Source organism: Parus major, chromosome 4, assembly GCF_001522545.3.
Source record: "Parus major isolate Abel chromosome 4, Parus_major1.1, whole genome shotgun sequence".
Lineage (NCBI taxonomy): Eukaryota > Metazoa > Chordata > Aves > Passeriformes > Paridae > Parus > Parus major.
Genome location: NC_031771.1, coordinates 56901931 through 56921260, shown reverse-complemented (window position 1 = coordinate 56921260; position 19330 = coordinate 56901931). Strand labels below are relative to the sequence as shown.

The following is a 19330-nucleotide window of genomic DNA, read 5'->3' as shown; positions in this document are numbered from 1 at the left end:
TCTCGGGTATTATTATTTTCTTAAAAGTGCAGGAGCTTTCCTTTGATTTTTAGATGTTGAAAAGTTGTTGAAATTGAGCAATATTTTTCAGAATGTTCAGGATTTCTTCTGAAATTTCCTTTATTTTGTTAAAAATTGAGTATATGCTTATAGAGAAGTGCTTGAAGAAAGGTGAAGCCTTGTGGTAAACTATTCACCTTTACACAGTTTGAAGTGAATTTTTGGATGAGATCAGATAAAACAAATGCTATTTTGATTTAAATAAGTTTCAAAGGGTACTGTTAAAAGAATCATCAAACTATTTTCTTTGGAATTTCATCCAAGTTTTTATACCAGTCCCAATTAGAGGTGTTAACATCTGGATGAATACATTCATTTTTAAATATGTTGAAAGATATACTGGCCAAGTCTAGAGATACTTTATAAACACACAATGAACTGAAATCACCAGCATTTTTAAAATTCCATTTAAAATGTTTTGACATACTATGCATTCAAGGGATTGATAGGTTTCTACACTGGTATTACCTGATAATATTTTGGGTTCCCCTTGGATTAAAGAGATAAAAGAGAAAAAAAAATTGAAAGAATTTGCAAGAATTAAAAGAAATTGAAATGTTAATAGCCTCCAGAAAATGCATTGTGCTGATACAATGTGCTACTCTTCATGTTAACAGTAAGTACTTTAGTAATTAAATTCAAGCTTGGTGACAAGCATTTTGAGGAGATAACATAGGGGTAATGACTGTGTAGCCACATAACTACTCTGCTTTTGAGGTTTCTAGGAGTGCACATCACATTGTGGTGCTGGTGTGAAGGGCAGTGTCCTTTAGTTCATCTTGCCAGAGGTGTATTTGTCTCTGATTAATCTAACACAGAAAAGCCAATTTTATGATACTTAATTATAGCTGGACTTTTCAACACTGTTAACCATTTCAAGGCAAACCAGGTGATTTACTGATAGTAATTTTGGTTCTAGTTATTCTGAAGGTAATATAAAACATTCAGAAAGGCATTGTGCTGTCAGTGAATTTAGTTTGATACCAACATGTATTTCTAAAGAAATGTTTTTATCTAAAGCTCAGCAGACTTCTCTTTGTTGTTTTTGTTTTGTTTTTCTTTGTTTTTGTTTCAATTACAGGCTATTAAAAGACTCTATGGAGTGAAAAGCTGAGTCCACGTGCAAAAATACAGAAAATATTTATTAAGCGGCTTTAAATTGGTGCATTTTTTCATAAAGCAGTTTGCATAACACTTGAAGCTGCAAAGTATTTGAACTTAAAATTAGAGATTTTTTTTTAAGATATGGCTTCGAGCTGGAATGATTTCACAATCAAATAAGGACCAGCACATCATAAACACTGAAAAAAGATATAAACAGAACTTATATTCTCACACCAACCAAACAGCAGAAAAAATACAAGTGCAATTACTGGCTGCTATGTGAACTGTTATCTACCAAATGGTTTTCTTACAGTACTGAGATTTTTGTCTCCATACTGCATGCTTTCAACAAATGTGGTTTGCATTTCACCCAAGAAACACAGGATCTCCTTTTTAGTATCTATATTAAAAAAGCTAAGTGTTTGACTTTAAGTTGTCTATAATAAATAGCTGACAGGAAGCAAACTGTTCAAAGTTGGAAACAAATAAAGATTTACAACCCTGCAGTGGTAAAATTCAGATTAAATTCCTAAGTTGGAAATCCACAGGTGCAGAAAGGAAGGGTTTTGGAGAAAAGCAAGATGGTAGATTGAAGTATGAAAACTTTAAAGTGGGTGAGAACTGTGTGGGAAATATGATTCTTTGAATGTTTCTTAAAAAGTAAGGCAATGTCTTGTAAAGACAGCTCTGGGAAAATTACAGATTGCATGGTGGCCTGAGAGGTCAAAGAGAATGCATGATGTGCTCAGTTATCTCTTCAAGAGGAAGGAAGGACTTGGAGAAATGGGCATGCAGGTAAATGTGATAAGCAGAGAAGTAGCTGAACATGCATATTTGGAAATCATGGCATCCTCTCAGGTGAGATAAAAAAAACATCATCATTAGCTACCAGGAAGCAAAAAGGGCACAACCTCAACCAGCAGAGGTAGACAAACAGTCATTGGCCACATGAACTTCAAGAAAAAAGTTGAGGTGAAGCACACACTGAAAAAATGGAAGTTGCAAAGACCTTTTTAAGAGAATGGTTAGAAAATGAAAAAAATACTACTCTTTCAATGATGGAAAGGCAAATCAGTACTTCAGAACTGGAAAGGCAATATGAAGAAATAGCTAATTTTAATTATTTCTGAAATGTTGAGGCAAGATGAAAACATTAAGAGCACAAGACTAGAAGATAACTTTCTCCTCCCTCACATTTTCTTGAAAACCATATTTGTGTAGAAAGCCACAGAGAAACAAGTTTACTACCATGGACACACTGAACTCCAATATGAACTAGCTGATTACAGTAATACATGAAGTGGAAGTTATGATTGATAAAAATAACATAATGCAATGAACACCTAAGGAAGGAAGGACAGAGAAAGCTGTTGAAGGTGAGGGAATCAGCCTCAGAAGCAGCCTCTTTTCTACGATAATTATAAGGTTCTGAAGAGAAGTACTCTGGGCAAAGAATCACTGGACAAGAGCATTTACCTGCAGAAGGAGCTGAGACACTCCATGATATTAATTCAGTCATCTGCAGCAAACTGTGGCTGATGTCAGGGTTGGAATAACCCTGGTAGAAAGCACAATTTACCTTGGAAACAAGGATCATGCAAAAGTCTGGAATCTCGATCCCCAGAAGAATGTGTTGCTTACAATATATTGTTCAAAAGGAACAAGCATTTAGATAATCATATTTTCAAATAGAAATTTTTCATATTTTAGTTAAGTCTTTTAGCAGTGTGATGACAGAATGTGGAAAAATAAGGCCTTCACTGCAAGAGAGATTTCTAGCATCACTCAAAAGCAATGGACCACAACAGGAGGTAAACAGAGCTTGAGATAATCAAACCTGGTGCCAATGAGGGAACAAGGATTCACTTGGCAAAGAAACACTTTTCATAGACACAGATTTGCTCATCACTATTTGAATATGGAACTACGAGCACAAACATGGGATAGTCAGAGCATGTGGCTGCCACGATAAGCGCACTGCACCAACAGGAGTGGGTCTTCTTACAAAGCAGAGAAGGTATGAACAGTTTCATTTCCTTGTTTTGTTATGTGTTTTGTTATTTCATTGTAATTTACACGTGACAGTTTTCTCAAGAAAACTGTCTGACTGGGCTGACATTGTCCATTGCATTTATGATGGGGTTTTTTCTGTGCTGAGCTAGCAGGATTTGTACTTTTGGAAAACGGATCGTTGCAGTCTTACTGTCTGCTGTATATTGGTATTTACCGTAGAGCTGGGGAGGGGTACAGTGTGTTAACAGGGTAGGATGTTAACAGTTTAATAATTGAGATGAAATATTACTATAATAATATGCTAATTCTAATAATTGTAATTATAAGGAGAGAGAGAGAATTTAACAGGACTCAAGGCAAGCAAGTGTTCTTCACACTAATTTCTCACTACCTGCTGACCAATGGCCAGCCAGTTCCTGAACAGAGATCAGTCCCTTTCTGGGTAATTCCCTTTAGTTTATTAGTGAGCATGAAGCTCTGTGGTGTGGAATATCCCTTTGGACAGTTTGGATCAGCTGTCCCAGCTGTGCTCCCTCCCGGCTCCTTGTGCAGCTCCTCACCGACAGACATGAGCCACTGAAAAGTCCTTGACATAGGGTGAGCATTCCTGAGCAACAGCCAAAACATCAGAGTGTTGTCAACATTATTCTCATCCTAAATCCAATAACAGCACTGTGCCAGCTTCTAAGGAGAAAATTATCTCTGTCCCAGCAGAAACCAGGACACAGTTATAGGACTGTACTTACTGAAGTGAGTTTCTGAAGAATTTTTAGATCTATGACTAAGGTAAAAGAAAAGAACCAACCTTTGCTTGCTTTCTCAAGCCCAAATTTGAAAATTTCTTTCAACTGTGGTTTCATGACCTGTGAGAGGTGAAGTAGACATAAGTAAAATACTGCATATAGAATTCCAAAATACCAATTAAATAAACAGAATGTTTTCTCTGAAATAGTTACAGAAAGGCTTTTGAATAAGAAATATATTTTTTTAGTCTTCTGTCTTGAAACAATAATAATGTAATACATTTATCCAAAATAAACACAGTTTTATGAACTCCCATGTTTAGTAGATTATTCTCTTTTCAAAACTTTGATGCCTAATTCCTTTATTAATTAGTCTAATTGAATCTTTTATGAGGATCTCATGCTGTGAACGTCAACTCCCTTCATACATACTAATGTGGTTAATGAAATGAGACTTTCTCATAAATAATAAATGTGTTGAATCAAGAAGGACTGTTCATTTGATCATCAGAGGCTTAGACTCTTATTGCATGCTTAGACTGTAGTACATTGAGAACCCAATTTGGACTTTTTTTCATCATGGATCCTTCACCTGGAAGAGAACAAGAATTTTGTTACTGTATTAGAATGCCCAGTAATGAAGGATTTGGTATCCTGAATTTCAGTGTTAAAATTGCTACTTCCTGGGTTTTCCAGGAATTAGAAGATGCAGGCACACCTGATGAGAATGTAAACAGTGCTGGAGAAAAGAATTTGAACCACAGAATAAAAGAGCTGGAAAAGTCAGAGCAACAACTGAAAGGTGTTCTAGAGGACTATGTGGAGTCAGATTCCATCCTAAAAAACAGGTAAATGAAAGGAGGGTTTGCATTAAAATTTATTTTATGTGACAGATATATTCTTCACTTTGTCCTGTGTACTGGTTGTCAAATGATACATGCAGAACCAGCAAAAAGAAAGACTTTTTGTGTTTTTTATAGCTGACAGAATATACATGAAATAATAATTTTTTAAGAATTATTATTTAAGTAAGATTTACAGCATGGTCTAACGTATTGTTACAAATAACCAGGCAGCTTTCTCGAGATGTTTCATTCTTAAATACTCATGTGGTGCAAATTCCTATAATTTTAAAATAAGAATTAATTTGGAATTTCATGTAAAAAAAGTTCCTTGTTTCAGAAAGATTCATCTAATTCAGTGTGTTAATGCTGATCATTACAGTAGATGAAGGTGCCATTAAGCATTAATTATACATTTGACTAGAATAATAAGGTTTTGATAGTCAGCAACAGCATTGTTTTAAAGAATGTCAAAATTAAAAAGGCTAGGAAATGTCAATGGCATTAAAACACTTATTTGTGTAATTTTTAATTGCTTTGAATTCATCAAGGAATTTTATCAGAATTTTTTTAACAACAGACTTTTTTTCAAAATAATAATTAAACTTTTTTAAAATATTTTCATATCACACTTCATGATTTTGTGCCACCATTTGACTAGCAACAGGCAAAACCAACCTCTATTTTGTCACCATCCATCTTTGCAGACAGTCAATACAATTTTGCACTGTAGGTTTTCGTACCCACTGAAGGCATGTTGCAAGTGAGATATTTTCACTTCATCTCCTGAAACATAGGTACTTGTAGGTTGCCTGTCATGTTAATTTTGATGGGAAACCTTTACTGTCATAAAAATTGAATTCACTGACTGTGAACCTACAATAGTCCTATGATCAAGTACATGCAGGGACTGAAGTGTTGTGGTTGTCATTATGGTAAGTTGTTACTTCATATAGCATGCCAAACTCCATTGAATAAAAATCCTGTAAATGTATTTGCTTATGATATTCTTATTAAGTCACCAGAAGGGTGCATAATGTGCAAACCCAGTAGACTTTTTAAGAATTAAGTGTTTCTTATATAAGTGATCAAAAATTTGTTACTATTTTATTTTTGGGAGACAAATACAAAAATAAAGATAAATCGATGCATTGCTTGTGGCTGCTTATCCACCTGGAACTGTACTGTGGTATTTACTTAGCCAAAATGTTCATTCTCTCACAGGATGAAAGAGCTGGAGCTGTCACACAAAACACTTCTTGTGATGATAGATCGACTGTATGTGAAGCTGGACCAGGTTGAAAATGCCAATGTGCGCATTAAAGGGAAACTGCGAGACATTCAGGAGGACCTGATCAGCTTGGTGAGGGGATATTGTTGCAAATGACCTAGTTTACTTCCTCTTTGTGGTAGTAATTTATAAGTCCAGCTCATCTCCAGTGACCTCTGTTTTTAAGCAACAAATCATCTCAGCCTTTCTCTTTTCCTACAACCAAAAAAGTCAGAAGAATTTTTAGATTTTTTTCTCCCAGCTTTCTATTTCTTTGTTGGTTTTGATGGCACTGCTGTTATTTCTCTCATTCAGGTCCTTGATCAAATTTATGCTCCCATTCTTGCTTTCTCCTTAGGACTCACGCAGTGTATTTCTTCTTAGGTCAGACTTTATCTCTTGAGCCCCATACAACAAGCATTTTTACCTTGCTCTTGCAATGGATTCATGAAAATGGAGAAGGAATGAAAGATTTTCAGGAACAGGCTTCAGTGAAACAATGTCTTTCGATTCTGTTTATCATAAGATACACTTTCATTTTCTCAGCATTTTAGGTTAAAGTTGAGTAACAGGACACTAGTACCGTGTGGCAAGATTCACAAAAATGAAGAATAGTCTCTGCTTTTGTAATTAAAAGTGAAATGTATTTTTCAAGACTCGGGAAGCTTATACATATATTCCCATCAAGAGTTAAAAAACCAAAATACTAGTCCACATCTACCTGACTTTTCAGCCTAGTGTTCTTTCTGACCAGTCCTTGCCAGTGACTACCTCAGAGAGGAAAGTACTGACAATCAAAGTGACTGATCTAAAAAAGTCCTTGAAAAACCAAAGTCATTCCTTCATGTCTCTGTGCCTTCAGTCTTGCTTCAAAATTGCTGCAATGTCCCTGTGATACTGGTGGCTCTTACTCTGCTCAAAGCAAGGGCAGTACAGGACTCATGAAAGCCTCTCCACCTTTCTTTGGCATCTTTCACCTCTAAGTCTCTGTGTTCACACACTGTAGTGCAAAGGGAAATACCAAAGTCTTTCTCAAACTATTTCAAAAGACATCTGTTCTTTCTCCTGACAGATGATAGGTATGGTGAAAAGCAAAGGGAAAAATCCTGGGCTCTGGAAAGTGTATGTCCTGTTTTTTATAACAGAACCACAGCTTCTCTGCCTGTAACACCCCAGTGTTACAGTATTGTCAGTGTTAAGGATCTGTCACTGTGTAAATCAGAGCTGGATACATGAATTACATTTTTAAGATTCATTTTGATTTAATATGTACTAGAACATGCAAAAATGTGTTTAAAAAATTCCTGTACGTCATGTAGTTGCAGATGTTGATGAGTTTGGTTTTTTTATTTCCTACTGAGATGTTTCAGTGATGGCTGAAATGACTAAACAGGTTATTTTTGCTCTAAATGCAGTATTTTACTGGCTTTTAAAAAATTCTACTTATGTCATTCCTGAGTTTTCAGAAAACAAGAGCATAATTATCACTAAATTAAGAAAAATTATAAGGGAACAAGAGCTTTAATATTAAGATGTTAACGGTACATCTCACTGAAATGATAGGTTGAAAACCAAAAGAAGTCAGAGAAGAAGCACAAGGAAAAATTGCGTTGGCTTCAGGAGCAGCTGAAGACAAAAGAGGATGAAATAAAAAGCCAGTCAGAATATTTTGAGCACTACAAACAAAGGCAGAGACAACAGACAGAAGTACTGAGGAAAAGGGACTGTTACCTTCAGGGTGAGGTATCTAGGCTGGAAAAGCAAGTCCTAGATCTTAATGCCCATATTGCTCTTTTGACATCCAAGTTAGAAGAGGAAATGCTGCAGCACCTCCAGCAGAAGCTGCAGTCATTGTGCAGTGGGACTCAGGGCTTTAAACACCCTGGTGTGGAAGAAATGGAGTGGAAGACTTGTATTGAAAATGTGGAGCATGATGTGAAAAGCCACCTCAAGGCATTTCAGCAAAACCTGAAGTCCTTGCGGGAGAAAGAAGAGGACACTAGAAGAGAACAGGCAGACCTGCTGACTGAACTGCAGTTCTCTCAGAACACTGAAGACTTTCTCAGAACAAAATTGGAAGAATCTCACCGTCACGTCTATAGTTTAAAATTATCTGAAATCAAACTGCAGGAAAAATTGGAAGAGCTTTTAGATGAAAACAGAACTTTGAAAGATCAAAGTACTGTGAAGTTGAAAAGGAGTAAAGAAAAAGACTCTGAACTTACAAGATTGGTGGATGGGGACAACAGGGTTAACCTGGTAAGTCAACTGTTAAGTAAAAATAATGCAAAATGTAATTAGTTTTTATCTTTGTATCACCTTGGATTACACCTGTCATTAGAGGTACAGCCAAGATACAAGTGTAAGGCTTTATCCTGCCTGATCCTTTTTTCTTATTATTGTTTATTAATTAGTACTTCCCAATGTCTCTTTCACACCCAGAAGAATCAGTAATCAGAGCTTCATCACATCAGAGCTTTTGTTAGGTGCACACTGAGGACACTCAACAAACCTTTTAACCTTTTTTCCTTAACCTTTGAAGTGATGTGCTCATGGCAAAAAGTCTCAATTGGCACTAAAAGTAGAGCCCAGAAGAACTTCTGAGACCTTGTGGACACCACTCAGTGGAGGAGGACACATATGGTTGGATGAGTTTGGCATGTTATTCATGCCCAAATGCTGGTGCAAAAAGCACTCTTGACAATAAATCTTGTCTATGAGATTTTCTGGATAATGGTAAACAAGGGAAAATGGATGTGGCGTCCATGACCAGGAATGAGCTGAGATAGTCAATGGTTTGTGGCTCTGTAGCATTGTGATATGCCCTGAATACACTGAATAGGACTTGTTTGCTTCAAGCACTTCACTCCAGCTCTGCATGGGAAAGCTCTGCTCCTGCTGTAATATGGCATTCAGCTTTTGCCAATTCATTTTGCTGACAAGGAACAATTCTTTTCACAGAGTGGGCTCAAACAAAGTTTTATTCTTCATGCACTGAGGTGCAGGGTATTTTTATTCTGAGACTTTATTTAAAATGAGAGATCAGCTATGCCTCATTCAGATTGTGACCTGATATCCCAAGAACTCTCCTGATTTTAACTGCTGTTAACTAAGAGGTAATAGGCATGAACAAAACCCTTTTATAGTGGAGGTCAGTCGGACTGTGAGTACTTCCAGAACTGGGAGAAGCTAGAGAGGATCTTGTATCCATAAAGCTAGAGGAAATATAGACAAATTTTTTTAACCTGGTAGTTGAATGCACTTTTGCAGGCCTGGTGATTTTATCCCATTAGTGTTTCTGCAGTCCCAAAGCAGTGAGTTTCAGGAGGTTGTGTCTGTGAGACAGGGGTGAGATTATCCTGCAATAACCAGCTGCACGTGGGTGACCTCTGAGGAGAGCTCGGAAGCTGCACCTCACCCCACCTCTGTAACTGCCCTGAGGTGGCAGAAAGACCAACTGCTTACCCTGAGCCATTGCTATAGTTACTTTAACTAGTGTATTCACTTTTCCTTTTGAATGAAGAATACGGTTTAAATATATTTTAAGATACTTCTTGAGGGACTTGCACTGAGTTGTAAATAGGTGCAACAAACAAATGCACTATGAGGGTACTGCACAGCTAAAATCAAGAGGAGTGAAGGCCTTCAGAGCCAGAGGAGAAGTAGTGAAAAATTACCATTGGTTTGATAAAATTGAGAAAAGGAGAAAAAAAAAGTTGAGTTATTTAAAGATGTGAAAGCAAGATACACAACTAATTGCCTGAGGCCAATCAAAAAAGTATCAAGAAACAGGACTCTTTCTACGCTGTACTCTAATCAAAGGCCTATTTTTTCCTCTACATGAAGTTTTCTAACCATTGCTTTTCTAAATATTAATTTACATTTCTGGTGTCATAAGAGGTTAGAGTTTCAGTTACCCAGTCTTTGGTATAAATGAACAGGCCATCATTTATATTTACTTACTCTGCTGCAGAGTAAATAGTGTTCTTTAAATGCTGTGTATAGCATCAGCAGCATCAAATCTTGTCCCTTCTGCATTTATGGTTGTCTCTTCCTCCTATTTTTGTACGACAAAAACATTTGCATTTTTCTAATAGAAAAATGACTTGAGATAGCAGGGAAAAAAAATTCAATATCTATGATAAAAGGAGGAGGGAGACATCTGGTGTTTTTCTGTAAAACCAGCATGTATTAAAATAGAATTTCTCAGTCTCATTACCTCGACCTTGTAGTATTTAAGCCAAAGTAGTGACAAGAAAAATCCTATTTGAGCTCATCATACTCCATCAACAGCTATAAAAATGAGAAATTATGTGCAATACAAGATCCAATTAGGCTGAACACCAAGGGATGAACTGCATCTCATGGTGGAATGTAGTCACGTAAATCTTGTAGAAAACTGGAATTTCCAGACTCAGTATCAGCATCCTGTCTGCACTATTCCAATTGCAGTATATGCCTGAATGAGAAATGAACATGCACCAAAAAGCAGCTTGTTACATGTGGCTGTGTGTTGACCTACTGGTTTCTAGATGTGAGCATTAGGGGTGTCTGTTGAAGGTGAGGGAAAAGTATGAAAAAACAAAGCAATGCACCTTTCTGCAGCTTTCACATGACAGCTGAGGTCTTGATTTTTCAGTGTGATGTTCTGCCACCTGAGCATTGTATCTTATACATCATTTTGTGTGACTTTCTTTTGACAATACCCAGGTATCAATCAAGAATTGATATCTGTAAAGAAATAAATGAAAAGGTGCAGGAAAGGAATGATTGTGTTTCAAGGAATTGGCATTGGTTTCAAACAGGTTGCCCAGAGAGGTTGTGGATGCCCTGCCCCTGGAGGTGTTCAAGACCAGGTTGGATAGGGCCTGAGCAAGCTGGTCTAGTGGAAAGTGCCCTTGTTTATGGCAGGGTGATTGAAACTAGATGACCTTTAAGGTACCTTTCAGCCCAAACCCTTCTATTAGTCAATATTACTGAGAAAATAAGGGAAGAAATCTTGGAAGTGTTGTGGTTTTCACTTAAGTTGTGCGTCCCTGTCAAGATCTTTTAATAGAGCACAACAGTGAGGCAGCTGACTTGGGCTGAAATAAAAATTATTCTCAATGGTGATTCTGTGGAAAACCAGCAGCCCTTTCTGACTGACTAGGAACTGAAGACTTGGAAGACATTGCCTTTCCCATCCATTTGTATTTTAAAACTGCAGCTCAGTGCAAAGGGACCAGATTTATTTTCTGCTGGCGTTTGATGCAGAGCAGGGCAGGAAGACAAAAGTGCCTGTGTTGGCTTAGTTTCTGTGGTGTAGCTGTTTTGGTTACTGTCTCAGTCGTGTTTTGTTGAGACAATCAAATCTGATTCTTCTGTTCTCTGGAAATGAGCACAGTGCATGTGAAATGTGATCTACTGTTATCAAGCAGTAGGGGTATCTGCTTTGCATCAGGAAGTGTCAACATTTTCAAATTCAATCAAGGACTCAAACGTAAAGAACAGAATATGAAATCAGCAATTAAATTATCAATGGACAAACAAAATTTTGTTCGGAATGATTATTCCACTTTGAGTTCTTCCAACCTAGGAACAAATTGTCTTTGTAGTTGGGCACTGAACTATTAGTCTTATTCCCTACTTGACTGAACTTTCTTTTGTCTTTTTTGATGGCCATCTAATTTAGTCACTGTTCCACCTGTGATCTGACATATTACATGCTTAGGACTCAGATTTTCTTCCTTACTGCTTTGTAAAGTATGAAGGTGTGGTGCAAAACCAGCACATTAGGGAAAACTGTAGGAAACTTTAGAATTATAGCATTTACTGGAAAATGTTGAAATTAGAAAATTGTGTGAAACAATAGCAGTTATAATGAAATAATGGCTATTTTGAATGCAAAATGGCAAAGAAAATTTATATCCCTGTTTTTCATATCACAAACACTATATATATGTATATAACCTATGGGTTTTTTTCCTTCTCCTCCCTCTTTTCCCATTAAGAATGAAGATCTAATTCAGGATGAAGTTCAGAATCTGAAATGGAGATCAGTCTTGGATTCACACAAAAGCAGAGCTACTCAAACTCCAGTTGTGCTGCTCTGTGATAAAGAGTCTGGTATGCAAAGAAATATGAGGTTTTGCTTTCATTTTTGCACCATTAAAGTGAAGATGTTTTCATTCATATAAGACTTAGAATGTGTAAACCCTAAACCCTTTGAAAATCCTCCTAATTTGTAAACTGTATCTGGGGAAGTTGAAATGATAACTGTTTGCCACTACTTAGATATGAGCTTTCACAAGAAAACCCAGAACTTCCAAGAAACTACAGAGGTGAGAGGGTACTTTATATGTCCTGGATGAAGTATAGTATTTGGGAATGCCATGCAGCAGACAGATTTGCTCTTCAGACTAAACAATGTGAAAGCTTTTTTTTGGTAGATTTTATCGGGTAAATTCTTCTAACACAAGTTAATGGGAATTTTATAGTAAATTTTAGTGTATGTAAATGCGGACCTGCACTGAGTAATTTTAACCAGTAAATTTAATCCATAAGTTTTCACCTGCCCATTGTAATTTTGTATTTTCTATTTCTAAATGCTTTGGGAACTGGAAACCATGAACCCCAAATACACCTTTGTTTAGACCTCAATATTTATGGGGATTTTATGAAGCTCATTTTCATGTTTAACATCATGCTTGTATCTGTATCAGTGGTGGTGTATGCTGCTGGTAGAGAAGGTAATTTTGAGCATACTCTCACTTAAATATTTTTCTATTCAAAACATCTGCTTGGATGGTTTTGGATTTGTTTTTTGTGTAACTGTCTGGGAGTGCCATTACATTTGTGCAGTGCTTTACCATAACAGAAGCACCAGCCTGTAGTTGTGATGGACTGAAGCAGATGGAAGAGCTACCAGAAGAACTTGTACCTGTTTTGGAATGTAGTTCCAGTGCCTTTGTGAAAGCTGCTGGTCTAGCTGAGACTGAGCAGGTGAGAAGCAAAGTTACTGCTGTTCTTGCTGTCTTTGTGCCCAGGGAACATGTGAAATTGGAAAGAAAATGAAGAGTTGGTGTATTTAAAGGTGAATTTTAAAGTAGTTTCAAATCATAACTACTACAGATGCTTTACAAGGTGAATACAGGTGTGTACTAAGAAGATTATTTACTTACTCATACCTAATTTGTAACCTTAGTCCTGTTGCAAGACTTTAGATAATTTGAAAACCCTTTGTATGATTTTTTTCCTTATCAATCTGTAATGGAGTATTTTGTGGAAGAAGGAAAAAACAAATTATAATTAGTAATGTACTTTAGCTTATATTTTTCAGTTTGAAACATTTCTCATTTGCTATCATCAGGTCACCCTTGGACCACAGAGGGCAAATACTCTAGAGGACAGTTTCACTTTGCTCAGGTGTACCCCAAGTCATCATGCATCAGGACTGCTTCCCCCTTGTTCTGAGAAGTTACCCAATGATGAGACAAGTAAGGAAACCAAAGATGAAGAAACCTTTTTTCTCATGGATGAACATGCTATAACTTTACCAGTGAAGACATTCCCTGCTTCTGTGGTTGAAATCTTAATGAGGAAGAAGCTCCAACTCAGCTTGTTTGAATCTGGAAAATGCCACATAACAGCTTTCACCACTGAGAAGAAAGTGAGGAGTTTGAGTTTCTGTGAGATAAATACCAATCTTTGGTCTGATGGTCTTTGCATTGTTGCAGAAGGAGGATTTTATGACAGAGCTACTGAACTTCTTCATGGAAAGTTGCCTTCCACTGTGGCTGAAATTTTCACAACATCTCTAGAAGAATGCAACGTGGAAAAACATTGGGGAAACAAGCAAATTCTGCCAAAAAGCGTAAGTAAAACCAAATGCCTGGATAAAGATGTTGATGATGAAAAGTATCACCAAAACATCTTCACAGGGGGAGCTTAAAGAGAAGAAATGCAGAATGACGATGCCTAACAACAGGTGACCTGTGATCTTGAGGGAAGTTGTAAAGTTTCCTACAAATCTGAACTGTTCAGTCCTTGGAAGCAAGAAGTGGAAGCCAGAGAGAGTCTCCATAGCACACAGGGTACCCAGAGTTTATCTGTTGATTTTAAAGACTTTAATAAGTCTTTTGAAGGGAGCCCTGAACGAATGCAGAAAAAAGAAAATATTTCAGAAAATTGCATCCCTGATGTGAATAGTGCATGTGATGGAGAAGACACAATTGAAATGGAAGGGAAAGGAAAGCAGGCTCAGAAACCAACTCACCAAACAAGCCCCTCCAGCAATACTGGCCTGAAAAAAGGGAAAGATCAGACCTTGAAACTATGTGAACCAAAAGAGAATTTCTCATGTCAGAAAATAGCTGCTAAAAACGTGCAACATGCATACTCTCAGAATTTTTTTTTGTCAGATGAAGAGTGGTATCCACTAAACTTGCTGCTTCCTCTGCGTAGTGGTTTCAGTTCAGAAACTGGGCAGAAACACCAATTAAGTGTTGGTTCACCAATCTGAATTTCCCAGCCAACAGAGCAATTTACGTAGTGGGTTTAGTGCTGGCCAAATGCCAGTGCACCCACTGGAATTATTTCCTAATTTACTGCTGTGAAATAAGGATTAGGAGAGCAAAGCAGGCTCAAACTTTAAAGGGCATAAAGAAAACTTTATTAACATAACTAAAAGGAAAAAAAATAATGAGAAAATCAGAATAAACCTTCAGAACATTTTTCCTCCCTCCACGCTCTCTTTTCTTTCCCAATGACAATGTAAAGAGACAAAACCTGGAACTTTCAGTCAGTTTACCACCTCTAGAATAGTCTTCAGTTCACTTAGGGAGAGGAGTCTCTCTTGCCATGCCATGGAGACTTCTCCACAAGAAACAGTTCTATTGTGGCTTCAGTGTCACAGCAAATCAGACATGCAGGAAAGGAAAATCTGCTCACAGTGTGAAAGTCCCTCTCATGCCTTGCAGCTTTCCCACAGCTGCTCTCATGGGCCCACTTATGGGGTACTATTTTAAGGATAAGCTGTTCTAGCATAAAAGCAAAAGTTCTCTTCATCCATCCCTGGGAAACAGAGGTTTTCTTCTGTTACTGGGGCAAGGTTTCTCATCTCTGTCCAAGCTACTTCAGCCTCTGCTTGCTTCAGCATTGGTGCCTCTCTTCATGGCTGTGGTTAGAACACTGCATCCTCCCAATACATTCCATGAGTTACAGGGAAGAAGTCTGATAGATCAAACATATCTTCACCATAGCTTTACAAAAGAATTTCAGACAAAGACTAAGGCATTTCCTCAATCCCCTCCCATCTAGAATTTTACTCCTTTAGTGACCTCAGTGTCCCATGTTGTTTTCTCTATGTCTTCACCCTTTCCTTTTCCTGATTCGGGAGAGAATTGGTATTTGTAAGTTCATTTGTTCTAAAGCTTTATCAATTGAAACAGTTTTTATAAAGAATTCTGCAGTGCTGAAAGGCTGATCTCATCCAGGCTCCACAATCGAGGAATTGCTGTGTTTTTCACTGCTGATCATGTGGTCCCTGCTGGCACTGCATAAGCCATGCTGGCTGCTGCTGCCCGCCCTGCGCCTTTCCTTCATGCAGGGTGCTGGGAAAAGAAAGAACACTGCTGCCACTGGTTTTGTCCTTCTGTACATGTAGCCATGGCTGGTTAAAAGCGGCTGAGCAAGCAAAGCCCATTGCGAGTCATGCCGAGATAGCCACGGCTGCAAAGCGCCGCCCCAGTTGTGCTGTTTTGGGCCGTGCATTCTTGGCCATGTGGCTGCTCCTGGACCGGGCAGGCAGAGGCCACTCCAGGCACTGGTCTTGGCCACACAGCTGCTCATGGCATTGGGATAGTCCTGGTGGCATGGCCTGGCAGCAGCAGAAATCTTGGCCCAACCAGTGCCGCAGCAGAGCCCAGCCTGGCCAGGACTGGCCCCGTGGGGCTGGGTGGGTCAGCTACCTGTTCAAAGGGCAGAAGCCAAGAGAGAGCTTTTCCTGGGCTCTGTCTGTTTTTAAATGTGTTTTTCCATAGAGCTCTTTTAAGTGGTTTAACGGGGTGTCAATCTTGAAAACCAGCCAGCTGATTGGCTCCTCAAACTAGCCAGCTGATTGGCTCTTCAAAGCGAGCCAGCTGATTGGCTCCACCAGGTCCCACCCCCGCAGCCCATGGCCTCCTGCCCGGCTGAACGCCAGGCTCCGTCAAGCCGCGCCACTCGGCAAGAGAGGCCTGGGTGCTTTTATGAGTGTTTCTGCATCCGTCACCCCTGGAATCTGGAAATGAATGTAATGTGAAAATATCTGTACTGGAAAAAACAGCGGCTGCGTGTTCTCAGAGGATATTTCTGCTGATGCAACAGAATGAGAATTACTCCTAGAAAGTCAGTATGTTACGAGAATGACAAATACGCTTAGATGATGTGTTTCCTGGAAGAGCTGATGGATGCACATTTTCAGTGTGTTTTAGGAGTAGATGAGGCCAACTTTGTTTCCTTCCAAAACTTAGTTAATCAGAACATTGCAACTTTTTCTAAGAAGCTCGCATATGTTGAAGAGAAAAACAGCAATTCTGAAAAAGACTCATCGGCAATTGTATCAAATAAACTTCTCATCAATCTATCCCTGAATGGAAGGAAAATGAGGTATTTCCAGATGCTTTCTGTCCTGAAAGAAGAAAGAAGCAGATGCTTCAAAGAAATGGCTAAATTATAAGAACTAGGTAGCAAAGTATAATGAATTTTAACAAGAGAAAAAAAGAAATTTTCAAAGAATAGCTCTTTCAGAAGGTGAAAAAGAAACTTTGTTGGGACATTTGGCAGAGATAAAATGTAAGCAAGACAAATACAGGACTTTAGTTTCAGAACTCCAAGCCTGCAAAACTAGCTATTAGCAAACCATTTCTGACTTACAGTCAAAATGTGACTTACAGGAAAAATGTGTACTGAAAAAAGACATAGAATCAACCAAGAAGCTTCAGAACAGCTTGATGAATTTCAGAAAGCAAATGCAAACTTTATTTTAGAAAAAAAAAATTAAAATAATATCTTCTTTGGGTTTCACCTATGAAGAGCTGAGAAAAGAGAAAAGTATAGGAACAAAGAAAAATATAGTGAAACTAAAAGAAGAAAGCAAACAACGTGGTCTTAAGCTAGAGAGGTTGAAACAGCATGTATGGTAATACAAACTGAAGAACAGGGAGTTCTAGCTGTAGATCCTTCAGATTATTCCCCTGGGGAAAAGATAAATAATAACAGTAAGGAGTGCTATCAAGCACAATCTTCTAAAGGAAGGGAGATACAAATGTCATTTGGAGGTCAAGCCTGAATTAACTTTGTGATGGAGGAAACTGTAACCTCTAACATGAGCTGAGGTGATAAAGTTAACTTGGAAATAGAAGGCAAAATGCCAGAGAGGATTTTTTTTGAATGTTGTATTTGAGAATGGTAGAGTGATACAGCAAGCTACAAAGTTAAAAATAATACTTAAAAGACTCCACTGTTCAGGCCTTTTAAAAAGTATGTTATTGCAAGAGTAAAACCTTTTACAAGAAGCTTTTATTCTACCACAATTCTCCTAACAGAAGGAAACTTGTTGTTATGGTGAAAAGATCATGTCTTGGTGAAATGTGTGCACATGTTCATTTACTATTTTTTATTCTTATTGGGTCTATTTTTTTTCATTGTTTTGATGCATATGAAACATATCTCTAAAGGCAGGATCTTTACTCGTGGTGGATTTCTCATACCTGGTTTTCCTCTGTAGCTGTGTATCTTACACCACAGTGAAGTTCTGTGGAGATTGCTATGTACTTATAAATGCAGAATTACTACTTCACTTAAGAATAGTCAACAGGGAAATATTTATATGTAATACCTTGATTTCATACAAGTTTTTTGTAGTAGTTTAGGAGGAAACCTTATGTTGTTCTATAAATGACAGTGTGCCATTTGGTGCAGGTGAGAGGAGTCATCATGTCTTTCTGTCTGTCCAGGGCAGCATGTTTGAAAGCTACTGTATGATGAAAGAACAAGTCAGAAAGGCAGAAGAGGAACTAAAAATACAGCAAAAGGAATTAGAAAAATCAAAAAAAGAGGTAACCATCTACTCTGATGTACTTCTGAAGAGTGTATTTGTTTTTTCTTGTGTTTTCTTACATGGCTGTCTTCTTTCTGCCGGGTTCTAACATTTTTACAAAATAGGGAAGTCTCTTATCTTCAGAACCAAAATGTTCCTCTGATCTTTGAGTGATGGATGGCACAGTCATTCTTGGTTGGCCAGGACATCAAGTGAATTTCATTCCTGCAGCACACTGTGGCAGAGGCTGAGTGCCCTGATAAAGGCACACACAACAACCTTCCTACTCTGCCCATCTCTGGGCAGCTGCTTCCCTCCACATCACTGGGAATAAGAAGAAGGAGAAGGCAGTGGAAGCACTGAGGGTTACTGCAAACAGGAATTGAAAGTAGTTTCTGAATGAGAAGCCAGATCAGCCTGGCACTGTCAGGGGTTTGCTATATCCAGAGGCATTGTCAGGCGTGCTGCCCCTTCTCTCCACAGCTGTGTAGCAAACACCAAGTCCAGCAGCACCTACTTGCAGACTTGTGTGGGTGGGTAGTTCTGTGTCTGTGTGAAGTAAATCTGCACTTCTGACACCATCTGAGGAACCTTTCAGCGTTCCTTTCCAACTGCACTACATATTCACATTCCTGGTTTTTATTAGTCAATCTCCATGCACATCTAAGCAGAATGTACTGTTTTTATGGCAAGTGTCAGTTTAGGGGGTTGTAACAGGCATCACTCACACGCCCTGTGAACAAACCATTGGCAGCAACGGGTGTGTTGAGTTTGTAAAAGAAAAATGGCAATTGAGTTTTTGTGGTGGTTGAATGAAATTATTGTCCTCTGACAGCTGCTTTATAAGAGTTCCCAGCTTTCAAGTGAGGCAACCGGAATGAAGGGATGGATGTAGATGACTTTTGGATGGTTAGACAAGGACTTCTGACCTTGTGTTTTGCATTTAAAGAGATAGTGTCATTTTTATTTATTTTGTAAAATCTGATTAACTTGGGTCCTTTTGTATGTTATAAGGAAGTTGTGTGGTAAAATATTTTTCTCAGTTTACTTAAAATAATGTGAAACCTTTGCTTCCAGAAAGGAGAAAAGATGATACAGCATACGAAGGAAAGAGCTTGCTATCAGGCAAGATCTATTGAAGGGCTTGTTTGTGGTTTTTGGTTTGGGTTTGCTTTTGTTTTCAAAAATGTGTTAATATGTGCAAGTTGAATAAAGGCAGCCTAGAATAAACTTAAAGGTG

At 38.1% G+C, this 19330-nt stretch overlaps 2 protein-coding genes across 10 annotated transcripts in view; both read left to right on the top strand.

Annotated features, from left to right (window-relative positions):
* The window catches only part of JAKMIP1 (janus kinase and microtubule interacting protein 1), an 89272-nt gene extending 88064 nt beyond the window's left edge, over positions 1–1208 (top strand). Inside the window, exon 22 of the mRNA XM_033513654.1 lies at positions 1142–1208. Within this exon, the coding sequence (XP_033369545.1) occupies positions 1142–1174 (33 nt within the window). The 3' untranslated portion in view covers positions 1175–1208. The remainder of the gene's footprint in view (positions 1–1141) is intronic.
* Positions 1192–19330, top strand: part of C4H4orf50 (chromosome 4 C4orf50 homolog) — an 84394-nt gene continuing 66255 nt past the window's right edge. For 3 of the 9 annotated variants that reach the window (XM_033513649.1, XM_033513647.1, XM_015624179.2), the window contains exons 1-8: positions 1194–3181; positions 4617–4768; positions 5987–6125; positions 7596–8291; positions 12023–12137; positions 12889–13013; positions 13381–13884; positions 18008–18109. In XM_033513649.1, coding sequence (XP_033369540.1) covers positions 5988–6125; positions 7596–8291; positions 12023–12137; positions 12889–13013; positions 13381–13884; positions 18008–18109 — 1680 coding nt within the window. In that variant the 5' untranslated portion in view covers positions 1194–3181; positions 4617–4768; position 5987. Of the gene's footprint in view, positions 3182–4616; positions 4769–5986; positions 6126–7595; positions 8292–12022; positions 12138–12888; positions 13014–13380; positions 13885–18007; positions 18110–19330 lie in introns of all 9 variants that reach the window. The other 6 variants (XR_004496953.1, XM_015624171.2, XM_033513650.1 and 3 more) reach the window with 5 other exon arrangements.